This window comes from Delphinapterus leucas, chromosome X (assembly GCF_059928025.1).
Source record: "Delphinapterus leucas isolate spDelLeu-1000000601 "Yukka" chromosome X, BTC_Dleu_Yukka2, whole genome shotgun sequence".
NCBI lineage: Eukaryota > Metazoa > Chordata > Mammalia > Artiodactyla > Monodontidae > Delphinapterus > Delphinapterus leucas.
The window spans coordinates 132,826,819-132,838,439 of NC_143150.1; the positions used below are offsets into that span (position 1 = coordinate 132,826,819).

At 53.7% G+C, this 11,621-nt stretch overlaps 1 protein-coding gene across 3 annotated transcripts in view; it reads right to left on the bottom strand.

The window, feature by feature from the left end:
- CD99 (CD99 molecule (Xg blood group)) overlaps window positions 1–9,729 on the bottom strand; it is a 35,127-nt gene extending 25,398 nt beyond the window's left edge. For 2 of the 3 annotated variants that reach the window (XM_022561876.3, XM_089904854.1), the window contains exon 1: window positions 9,598–9,729. In XM_022561876.3, coding sequence (XP_022417584.1) covers window positions 9,598–9,664 — 67 coding nt within the window. In that variant the 5' untranslated portion in view covers window positions 9,665–9,729. The remainder of the gene's footprint in view (window positions 1–9,597) is intronic. The other variant, XM_022561877.3, reaches the window with a different exon arrangement.
- Window positions 9,730–11,621: the final 1,892 nt, after the last annotated feature.

Genomic DNA, 11,621 nt, shown 5'->3' on the forward strand with positions numbered 1-11,621 from the left:
CTCTTTCTCCCGCCTAAAGGAAGCTCATCTCACACACGTATTTCAGGCACGCGGCAACCTTCTCGTCCTTAGAAGCAAAATCGCAAGCATAAAGCACAAAAATGCGGCACGACACAGATCCTTGTTTACAATCTAAGACCGGAGAGGTGACTCCGTGTTTTTGCAGCTGGGCACAAATCCCCGAACTCAGTATCAATTCGGGAGTTATCAATAAATTGTAGCAAGTAGGCAGATTCGCAAATATGGAGTCTGTGAATGCTGAGGATGGATGGTACAATCACTACTATGACTGGCCAAAAAGTTCACTCGGGTTTTTCTGTAAGATGTTATGGAAATACAACAGATGTCACTCTATGTCCCTCGAAAATTTACAATCCCCCCAGCATCCTGTGAATGATTTGAGGGGTCATACAGTTTGGGCACCTTGTCCGTCCTTGGGGCTTCCCTCAAATCCTCTACTTGGCCGTAAATGCCAATCTCTTCTGTCCATACCAGGAAAACTCCTATTCAGGCCTCAAAGCCCCGATAAGATGCTGCCCTCCTACAGGAAGCCCTCAGCATCCCTCCCAGCCAGACTAAAGCATTTCCATGGGTGATTCCTATGCATATTACAGTTTCTGAAGCTCAAATACAGATCTTGGTTCTCATCTCTGGCTGCACATACAAGGAGACCTCATAAGTCCCGAGACCCAGGCTGTGCCCCAGGCCAATTAAAGAAAAAACTTTGGGGGCCGGTTCGCAAGCCACTAGTATAGATTTTTATTTCCTTACTACTCCTTAACACAGCTGGTCCCTTCTCTCTCATTTCTGCTGTCTTGGTCCAGGCTCTGCCAACACCCTCGGCTAAGGCCAGCATGTTCTTCCCCTGCACACTGAATAGCTGGTTTAATATAATCGGTTTCCCTGGCAGTCCTATGTATTTTATTTTATGCATTAAAAAGAAATGTTATTCTGAGGGGGAGTCCCCAGGCCTTCTCAAAGTACCTGAGCATCCAGGGAAGAAACTGGTTAAGGGTTTCTTGTATTCTTCCTGGAAGGATTTTGGGGGGGCAGGGGGAGCCTTAAAAATGAAAGCAGAAATGGAGACAGGAGCATAGGTGGAGAAAGATTTACAAAATGAAATCAACAGGATTCGCTAACATCGGATATGGGAGAAGGAGCTGGCAGGAATGAAAGGCGACTTTTCATTTTGAGAATCTGGGCAAACGGTCCTATCACAAGAAGCAGGAGTGAAGGAGGACATGCCGGCCTGGGAGAACATCATGAGAAGCCCGGGATATGGAGCAATGTAGACACCATGGGCGCATCCAGACGGACCAGAGATCTATCAGCAGTTACGGAAGTTAGCCTAGGGTGGAGCGAGATCTGGGGGCGGGACTGTAGGGGAACCCGCATCTGCCCTCCAAGAGGTGACCAGGAAAGCTTTCTCTGTGGTAGCAGGATGCAGTCCACACCCCAGCGGAGGCTCATGTTATGCTCTGTCCTTCCCGTGCCCTGATTCCTTCCCCAACTCTGAGTCAGCTCCTTTTCTTGTAGGAATGCAGAGATTATAACCCACTGCCTGGTGACGTGCTTTCGGTGAGTCTAGGTGCTGATGGTTTCAGAGCAGTGAGATAATGGCCCCCTCCAACTGGCAACCACTTGAGATAGGTACTGCAGCTATCTATCTATCTATCATCTTCTATCTAATCTGTCATATCTATCTATCATCTATCATCTTTTATCCATCCATTCATCCATCCATCATCTATCTTTTGACATCTCTCCATCTATGCTGTGTCTATCATCTATCCATTATCTATCTTCCACCATCTGTCTGTCTATCCATCCATCCTCTATAAACCTATGATCTATCTATCTATCATCCATGCACCAATCAATCATCAATCACACCTGTCCAGCGCTACCTCACTCCAGCCAGGCCACTAGTCTTTAATTAATTCCTCAGCATGGAGTCGAGTCAGGGCGGGGGGAGGGGGAGGGGAGGCTGCCCTCGTCTGTCCAGCAGCACCGCACCTGGACCTCTGAGAGACAGCCTTTCACATGCATCTCCCGCTCCCTCTGAGACCCAGCCACACCCTTTCCTCTTCCTGCCCCACGGTGTTACTCTGTGTCAAACACCTAAGAATTGTCCTTCCTGAGTCTCCTTCATCTGGTGGGGCACATTCTGGGCCAACTTCACGGCAAACAGCACCCCTTTAACTTCCATTGAGTATTGACCCCAGACCCTTTCCTAAAAGAAAACAGCCAAGGACAGCAGACGCTGACCCGCAATATCTGAGGTCTTGCCAGAGGGACAAGGTCTAATGATGCCTTGTCTGTGTCTTGCCCCCAACACAACGTAATCGATTTACTCTCTGTGCATCAGTAGCTCGGGTCCAGTGCGTTCCTGCGGCCGTCGTGCATCTTCGGCGCCGTGCACAAGCGGACGCATTGCCAGAGAGCGCGATCGCACTGGGCGGTGCGGGGAGGGGGAGGGGAGGGGAGGGGAGGGGAGGGCAGGGGAGGGGAGGGGAGGGGAGGGGAGGGGAGGGCAGGGGAGGGCAGGGGAGGGGAGGGGAGGGCAGGGGAGGGGAGGGGAGGGCAGGGGAGGGCAGGGGAGGGGAGGGCAGGGGAGGGCAGGGGAGGGGAGGGGAGGGGAGGGGAGGGCAGGGGAGGGCAGGGGAGGGGAGGGGAGGGCAGGGGAGGGCAGGGGAGGGGAGGGGAGGGCAGGGGAGGGGAGGGGAGGGCAGGGGAGGGCAGGGGAGGGGAGGGGAGGGGAGGGCAGGGGAGGGCAGGGGAGGGGAGGGGAGGGGAGGGGAGGGCAGGGGAGGGCAGGGGAGGGGAGGGGAGGGGAGGGCAGGGCAGGGGAGGGGAGGGGAGGGCAGGGGAGGGCAGGGGAGGGGAGGGGAGGGGAGGGGAGGGCAGGAGAGGGGAGGGGAGGGGAGGGCAGGGGAGGGGAGGGGAGGGGAGAGGGGAGGGGACGGGAGGGGGGGGAGGGGAGGGGAGGGGAGGGGAGGGGAGGGGAGGGGAGGGGAGGGGAGGGGAGAGGAGAGGAGGGTGGAACGCCCTGCGGATGCACAAACAGAAACAGCCGGAATTCACTGGCTGCATTGTCTGCGGATGACGAATGCCTTCCAAGTCCCGGAATACAACAGGTCTGGCTCTTTGCCTTCTCACGAAGGGCGGTGAACAAGCAGCAATGAAAATGAATTCTCTCTCTCTCTCTCTTTTTTTTTCCTTCTCAAAAGCACCCTTGGGAGTCATTACTTGGCTCTTTGAAAAGTTGCTGATGCCCTGCGGCTTTATGGCCCTTCTTGAAAACAGAGGGATTCTATCAAAAACGTCCAAGTGCAGAAAGCAAGAGCGATGGAAAAGGGGTTCAGATCTGCAACAGGTTTCAAACGCCCCCGCCTGCCTTCTGCGGAAATAAAGACATTTTACGACACGGCCCAGTCCACCCAGACAGATGAACTGGCACCAAAGCCACACCGATGCTTACTTAGCAAAGCGTGGGTAAAGTATGCTGGTGTTTTCTACTCTAATCTATTTGATCTTCTTTGTTTCAACGCTGCTGGACGTGCACTACATTCCCAGCCTGTCCAAGGGTCCCTAATCGCCACTGGAAAAACACCGCTTAGAGGGCTTGTATCTAACTCTAGGGGGAGGAAAAAAAAAAGGAAGTTTCTGGTTTTCTGTTTACGGGATTTTTAAAAAATAATACGAGTAGCGAGACGGTGGCCACACCGAGTCATTCAAGACAAAGCTGAAACTAACACAGCCGTGTACCGACTCCCAAAAGTGCCATAAGAATTAGGCGAAGAGGGGCTTCCCTGGTGGCGCAGTGGTTAAGAATCCGCCTGCCAATGCAGGGGACACGGGTTCGAGCCCTGGTCTGGCAAGATCCCACATGCCGCAGAGCAGCTAAGCCCGTGCGCCACAACTACTGAGCCTGCGCTCTAGAGCCCGCAAGCCACAACTACTGAGCCTGCGTGCAACAACTACGGAAGCCCACGCGCCTAGAAGCCGCGCTTGGCAACAAGAGAAGCCACCGCAATGAGAAGCCCGTGCACCGCAATGAAGAGTAGCCCCTGCTCGCTGCATCTAGAGAAACCCCGCACGCAGCAACAAAGGCCCAACGCAACCATAAATTAATTAATTAATTAAAAAAAAAAGAATTAGGCGAAGAATACAAACAGGAGATTCCAAAAAGCAAAAAAAAAAAAAACTCCTGTGTCCCTATGTGGACAGATACAGATGCAGATGTGAAAGACACAGGCAGACCTCATTTTATTGCATTTAGCTTTACTGTGTTTTTTACAAACTGAGGGTTTGGGGCAACCCTGTTTCGACCAAATTTATTGGTGCCACTTTTCCAACAACTTTTGTTCACTTCGTGTCTCTGTGTCACATTTTGGTAATTCTCGCAGTCGTCCAAACTTTTTCACTATGATGTGTGTGTGACGGTGGCCTCTGACCAGTGATCTTTGATGTTACTATTGCAACTCTCCAAGGGCTCAGAGGACGGTTAGCATTTTTTAGAAATAAAGTATTTTTCAATTAAGCCATGTTCATTGTTTTGTTTTTGGGTTTTTTTGCGGTACGCGGGCCTCTCACTGCTGTGGCCCCTCCCGTGGCGGAGCACAGGCTCCGGACGCGCAGGCTCAGCGGCCGTGGCTCACGGGCCCAGCCGCTCCGCGGCATGTGGGATCTTCCCGGACCGGGTCACGAACCCGCGTCCCCTGCATCGGCAGGCGGACTCTCAACCAGTGCGCCACCAGGGAAGCCCCATTGTTTTTTTTTTAAGACATAATGTCACTGCACATTCGACAGACTACAGTCTAATGTAAACATGACTTTTACATACACCGGGAAACCAAAAAATTCATGTGACTTGCTTTTACTGGGGTGGCCTGGAACCGAACCCGCAATCTCTCTGAGGTGTGCCTGTCCTATCAATTAGGTAAATACACATAGGAATTCTGGTTAGTTAACCTCTTTCAACCCAAGAGATTAGGCACGAACAAAAAAAGAACATGTAGTGTTGGGTGGGTAACCAGAACTCCCGGGGAGGATAAAGCCAAAATCAGAAGCAATATGGCAGCATCCCGTAAGACCAACCATTTGTGTATCGTACACAACCTGGCCATTCTCCCAGAAGGACACAAATATAACAGAATATTCACGGTTGTTGACTGTGATTGAAGTGTGTGTGTGTGTGTGTATGTGTGTATGTATGCATGTGTGTGTGTGCATGTGTGTGTGTTGTATATGTGTGTATGTGTGTGTGATGTGGGTCTTTGTCCTGTAAGGTTGGAAGGGTGACTGTAAATTAAAGATAAAAGCCCTGGTGGAAACAAAGGAAGAGACTTCTCTTCCCTCGTCCTTTGCTTCCAGAAGATCTTACTCTGTCCTTTTCCAAGGTGGGTAAATATTTTTAATGGCTAAAGGAGCCTGTTTTGACAACCTGTATAGAACGGGTGACATTTACCTAGCTACTTTTAAAAGTGCGTCTTCGCAGCCTTAGTGGGTCACCTGTGATGCATGTCACACCCTGGCATCATGCTCACTCAATCATAAAATGGGTTTCTTTCCCTTCTACCTTGGCAGAGAGGCTTTCTGGGTTGATGTTGGGTTGAATTCTAATTCCCCAACAACACCTTCCCTGTTCCACCAAAGATGCTCAGAGGTAAACACTACCGCCACGAAGGGACTGCCGTGACTTGTATCATGAAACCCGTGTTGATAACGGTGCTTGTGGGTAGTTCATTTTCAAGTCTGTGTCATCCTCCGAGGGTTAGAAGACACCCCTCTGTCTGCAGAAAACCCTTCCAAAACCACTGTATCCCCCCAAAAGGACTTTCGGAGATCTGTAAACACACACTCCATCGTTAACCCTAAGAACTGGCAAAGGAGATCAAAGAGCAATCTCCACTGATTTACATGGGACGGACACCCGGGTGTCAGAACAAACCACATGGGGACTCAGTGAGATGTCTTGTGCCAGATGTGTCTCCCCAACTGCCACCAGGGCTGGGCGTCCTCCAACAGCTGGGTGTCTGAAGGGTTCTGTGGAAAGCCAGGACGCTGAATGAGTTGGCACCTCACCCCAAGACCATCTCCGTCTTCTTTCTAACCCCGTCTGTAAGTCATACACAGCATGGGATTCTTTTCTCCCTAAAAGAAGCCACCGTGATTGGAAAATCTCAGTAGGGACAAACACATGGGCTCCATGTGTGTGGTAGTCAGTCTCCTTTGGGAGGAAAACCTCAGCTGGAAAAAATTCCACATTTCATCCGTGAAAGCCCTGCCTCCTACACGTCGGATGGATATAACTACTCGACCACCTGCATTCTTTTTCCGAACAATTAACATATCACCCAGATGAAGAAAAGTGCATCTCCCCCCATGAAGAACCCCCCCCAAAATCAAGTATTTTAATATCTCCAGATGGAAAAAAAAAAGGGGGGGGTTGAACCATCATAAACTGAGAATGAAGAAAAAGCCAAAGCCCTAAAGGAAATAACACGCAATTAACTTTTTATCAGAGCCGAACATGCAGGCAGGACAATGAAACTCACTTTCTCTGTGTGGCAGGCAGAAACAGGAATAGTCGGACGGGAAGCCGGAGAAGCCACACCTGCTTGGGCGGGGATGATGAGGGAATCCCCGGAAACCCATCAGTTGCCCAGGAAGTGTCGCTTTCCCTATAGGCGTTTCTGGATTTTTGAACGGCACTGGCTACTGTGCAGAGGCTGGCATGGAGCGTGGGGTCCTGGATTCAGCACCTTCCTGGACCCATTTCCCACCCGGTCCGCACTTAGGTCGCCCAGGTGCCAGGAGTTCTAAAGCCCGGGATGTGAGTGTCCTACCTGGAGGAAGACTACGGAAACCAAACCCCAGCCACCAGCAACCTGGAACATGTGACGCAAATTCCTGGGTGTCTCAGCCTCAGCACGACTGACATCGGGGCTGGGTGACTCTAATACGGGGCGTCCTGGGCACTGCGGGCTGTGGACCAGCATCCCTGGTCTCCACCTGCCACATGCCAGGAGCACGCCCCCTACAGTTGAGACAATCACAGACATTTCCAGACATGGCCAAGTGTCCCTGGTGGCGGGAGGAAGCAGTGCTCTATTGAAAGCCGAAGCTGCCTCTTGCCTTCTAGGGCCCCTGCGTCTCTCCACCCCACACTGTCCCACGGGGATTTCCAGAAAAACCTGGGAACACAAGAGCCCTGGGTCCCAAGGCCTCGGAAACCAGGCCAGTGCTATCTGCACCCCGATGAAGATCTACCCCTGACTCAATGGACTTCTGTAGCCAGAATGGAACCGAAGCCAAACCCCGATTTCTAGAGGGAAGTGTGTTCTGAACTTCAGCAACTCGAAAGCAACCTTTCCTGATAAAACCCCATTTGTATCTTAGGAACGGTCCGTTCCCTGCCTCTGACCCCAGAAGGATCAGGCAGGAGAGGGGGAGGCGCCCTCCAAGAGATCAGCACGTATCAAGGCTCTGTTCTCCCTCTGCTCTTTCGGGGCGAGACTGGCTCTCCACTCCCCCGCTGCTCTGTGCCCCCCTCCCATCCCCCTGCCATCTGCTGGCTGAAAGCATCAACCAACCCCGAGTAGCTGGGAGCAACCTGCATAGAAATCGGGCAATTCTAGGCTAACGGTGCTCTGGGTTTCTTCTAAAAATTACACATTTTATATACAGGGTAGAATATAACCTGTATGTGAAACCTGTTAAAAAACAAACAAAAAACAACTGTCACCAGAGACAGCTTCCAACTCAGCCAAACCCTCACACTGGCCAAGGCTGTGTTCCCCACCCCTGAGTTCTTGAACTGTGGGACTGTCACCATTCTTCGGCCCTGTGTCCTATCTGCCTGATGAGATGTTTCCCTTCCCCCAGCAGATGGCACCTTCTTGGGCGACCAGAACCCCTTGTGATCCATCTCCCTGGGGCGAGGCACACAGTTAAGGGCTCAGAGGGCAATTAACTCACAAAACATGAATGAAGGTGTAGCCAAGGGGGATGCATGAAAAATTCTTGTGAGCAGGTGTGACAACCACACAGCAGGAAAAAAAAAAAAAAAAAACTAATGAAGAACTCTGTGGTGAGGCAGCTAGGTGGGATTTAGGGCAGGAAACAGAGAAACAGGAAACCCATCCCAGGCCCTCCCCAACAAGCTGTAAACTATTCCAAGAGTTCCCCATGGATCAGGCTGAATTTGTTCTAAAGCCTGCAACGAACACACAACTTCTAGAATACGTGGCACACATTTTAAAAATGCAGACATCGATTAGCAAATCCTCCCTAAAATAAAACTCAGGCGGGGGACCAGGGCTCAACATTCAACCTCTAGCGCTGAGCTGGAAATTTCCAGGTAAACACCGGGCCTTCTCTGTCCTGTGTCTGGTTCCTAAAACGTGTCCTCCACCGACCAGACCACTCCTGAAAAGACACTGCCCTAGGCTGTCCACTTAAAAATAACCACATAAGGACAGAAAACAACCGTTAGTCGGAGAAACCCGTTTTTTATGCCACGCCCAGCAGGATCCCAACTTTCCTTTTAAAAGAAGAGAGAGACAGGAAAACTGGATCTCAACTTCCATTTTAAAAGGAGAAAGACAGAAAAACGCAGGCAAGAACCAGAAACAGGCCACGTTGGCTGGGGAATGTGGGCGTCCCGGGCGTCCTGTCCTTCTCCTGACACTTTTTTGGGTGCGGTTTTCCGAATTATCTACTCGGACACACGGACGATCGGCTGAGAACACGTGTCCCTTGGCGGCGTCGTTCTGCACCCGACCGCGCGCTCGCCAAAAGTCCCCGCGGCCCGGACACCGCAAGAGCTGCTGAGCGTTTCTAGAACCCCGAGTTTTTCCTGGCTTCCTCCCCCTTTCCCGGGTTTCAGGCTCCCCGGCCGAGTCCAAATTTAGTCCCGGGCCGCAGGGCGCGGCGCCCGGAGGCGGCCACCGAGCGCCTGAACAAAGACGCGGTCCCCGGGCCCTGCCAGCGCTCTGGCCGGGGCGCGGGGCGGCCGCAGAGGCGCACACCCGCGCCCTGGAACTGAAGGGAACCCCGGGGGGAGGAGGAGGGGGAGGGGACTCGGGGGCCACCGCCCCACCCAGGGGCCTCCCAACTTTTAAGAGTCTGTGAATGTGAAAACAAACGCTGACATTCCGCCTGCGGAGTGAGTCCAAAGGCGCCCGGGAAGAAAGCGGGGAGGAAAGGGTAAGGCCGCCTCCTTGGGGCGTTGGCCACCCGTTGGCACAGCGGGTCCCGCTAGGCGGGAAGGACGGCTCGGGGCTTCCCGGCGCGTCGCCCTCCACGCGCCAGCCCCCCCCACACACAGTGCGCCCCCAAAATACGTCCCTCGCCATGCGTCTCCCAAGGTGTGTAGGCCCCGCACAGCGCGCCCCCGAGGTGCATGCTTTCCCAGTGCGCCCCCCAAACTGCGTGTCCTACTCACTATGCCTCCCGAAGTATGTCCACCCCACACGGAGCGTCCGTCCCCCAAGGTTCGACCCCCTCCCGCGGCCCTTCCCTGGGGCCCCGACGCGGGTCCCCAAGCCAGGCCCGCGCCCCCGTGAGCCCCACCGGCCGCCGCTCACTCACCCCGGGTGGGCACCTGGGTGCCAAGCAGGCCGAACAGCAGCAGCGCGAGGGCCGCCCGGCGCGCCATGGTGCGCCCCACGACGCACAGTGTCTGTCCCGGGAGTGGCGCGCGGACGGCGGCGGCGGGAGGGACACCCCCGGGGCGGGGCCGGGTCAGGGTGCAGCGCGGTCGCCCCGCCCCGGCCTCAGCCCTCCCCGCTGGCGGCCGCCCCACCCCTGGGCCACAGGGAGCCGCAGGGGCAGGGCACGCGCTCGGGAGGCGGGGCGAGGCCAGTCTCTCCTGCTCCCAAAGTGGAGGGCCGGGTCTCCACCCTCCCACCCCTCTTTAACGGGGACCCCCCGGGGGGCCTCTCTAGACAATGGAGTGAAGCCCCAGCTCCGGGGTCTGCTAAGAGTGGACCCCCTGCCTCGGGTGCAACAGCCCGCGGTTCCCAAAGTCCAGTCTGGAGTAGCAGAGCGCAGAGCACGGGTAGGGGTTTTGGGGCGCAGGGCCGCCCTTACTTCCCAGCCTGACCAAGGACCTCCTTTGCAGGAGCCTCCGCGCTCCGGAAGCGTCTCCCCGCCGAGCCGGAGGTGGGGAGGGGTGGGGCATGTCTCCCCTCCCCCATCCGAGGCAGCTGGCGCCCAGGTTGGGGGGGGAGGGGCATCTCTGGCGACAGTCACAAGCCACAGCTGCAATGTGGGTGCCCTTCCCTGTCCCGGGCTTACAATATTTTTTAAATTAAGGTATTAGCTTAAAATTCTACCCGTGTTCCTTCAGGACACTGGAACGAAGGTGTCAGACAGAAATAGCCCTGAGTCACATTCCGGGATTCTACCCTCCCGACCCTACCCATCCAGGGCCAGGTCTTACCCATCACACCCCTCCGGTTCCCGGGATGACTCAGGGCCCCTCCTCCCTGCCCTCCTGACACCTGTTCTTCCGCCGCCATCTGCCGCCATACACAACGGACACGTGTACCCACTGGGTCAGACACACATCTGGCCAGAGGTGCCTGGACCCACACCCCAGGGCCCCCAGACTGCTTATCTTACAAGACCAGCAGTCTGAACAAACACACCTGGACCCAGGGAGAAGGTGGTTCTTTTTCTCGGCCAACTGAAACCCCAACACATGATAGTAGTCTACAGGCAGGAAGGTAACGTAACCATTTTCGGGGGAAAACAAAAACCAAAAAACCTGTCTTTGAAGTGTCCCTTCTTGTAGCTAACCTGGGTTGACCACTCAGCCAGAGAGCCCCATACCTCCAGGGAAATTTCTCTCTATATGTTTTTCTACCCCTCGCTTTTCAGCCTTGACTCTGCCAATTACCACTTTCCCTTTCCCAGACCACAGTCTTAGGGCCAATAAAGGATATTTGGACCCCGGTCAGTCGTAAACAAGAGGACATCCAGGGCACTTCTGAGGGAGGAAGGGGATGTTGGAGCTGCTGCAGCCATTTTGCCACCTTGAGGTAAGTCAACCTCTGAAAGAAGCATAGATAAAGAAACCATGTGCTTCCTGCCAAGGTCAAATTCCAAAGACCCTTCCCTGGGAACTTTTCAGCTCACCCCAATTACCTTCAAAAGAAAGGCCCTACCTGGCAAATCTCCAACCTCTGACAATTGAGCTGTACCACGGCTGACACTTTTCTCTTTTTAGAAGCTTCTGGAGGCTGTGTGCATTTGGTCACTGAGGGGCTGAGTCCCCATCATCAACCATAACCTTAGGCACCATTGCTCTCTGAATGCCAGGGCTGGAGGTTTTATATTTATGTCCCTACAGAGAGGCATTCTGAAGGCTTCTGTAATTTATTAAGATGACTTTTGGCCGCTTCTCTCTTTTTTTTGTTAAGTGCTGCCTTCCTTAGTTCAAAATAAAAATTTCCATAACATCACACAGATGCTTTGGCTTCAAAAAGCTCTAACTTCCAGAATGAAAATTAAATTACTTGAAAAAGCTTCCTCACTTGTATCCAAACACCACAGAACCCATGTGAAGTCCCTAAGCTGGACTGGGAGCTGGATGGAACGCATTTGGGAAC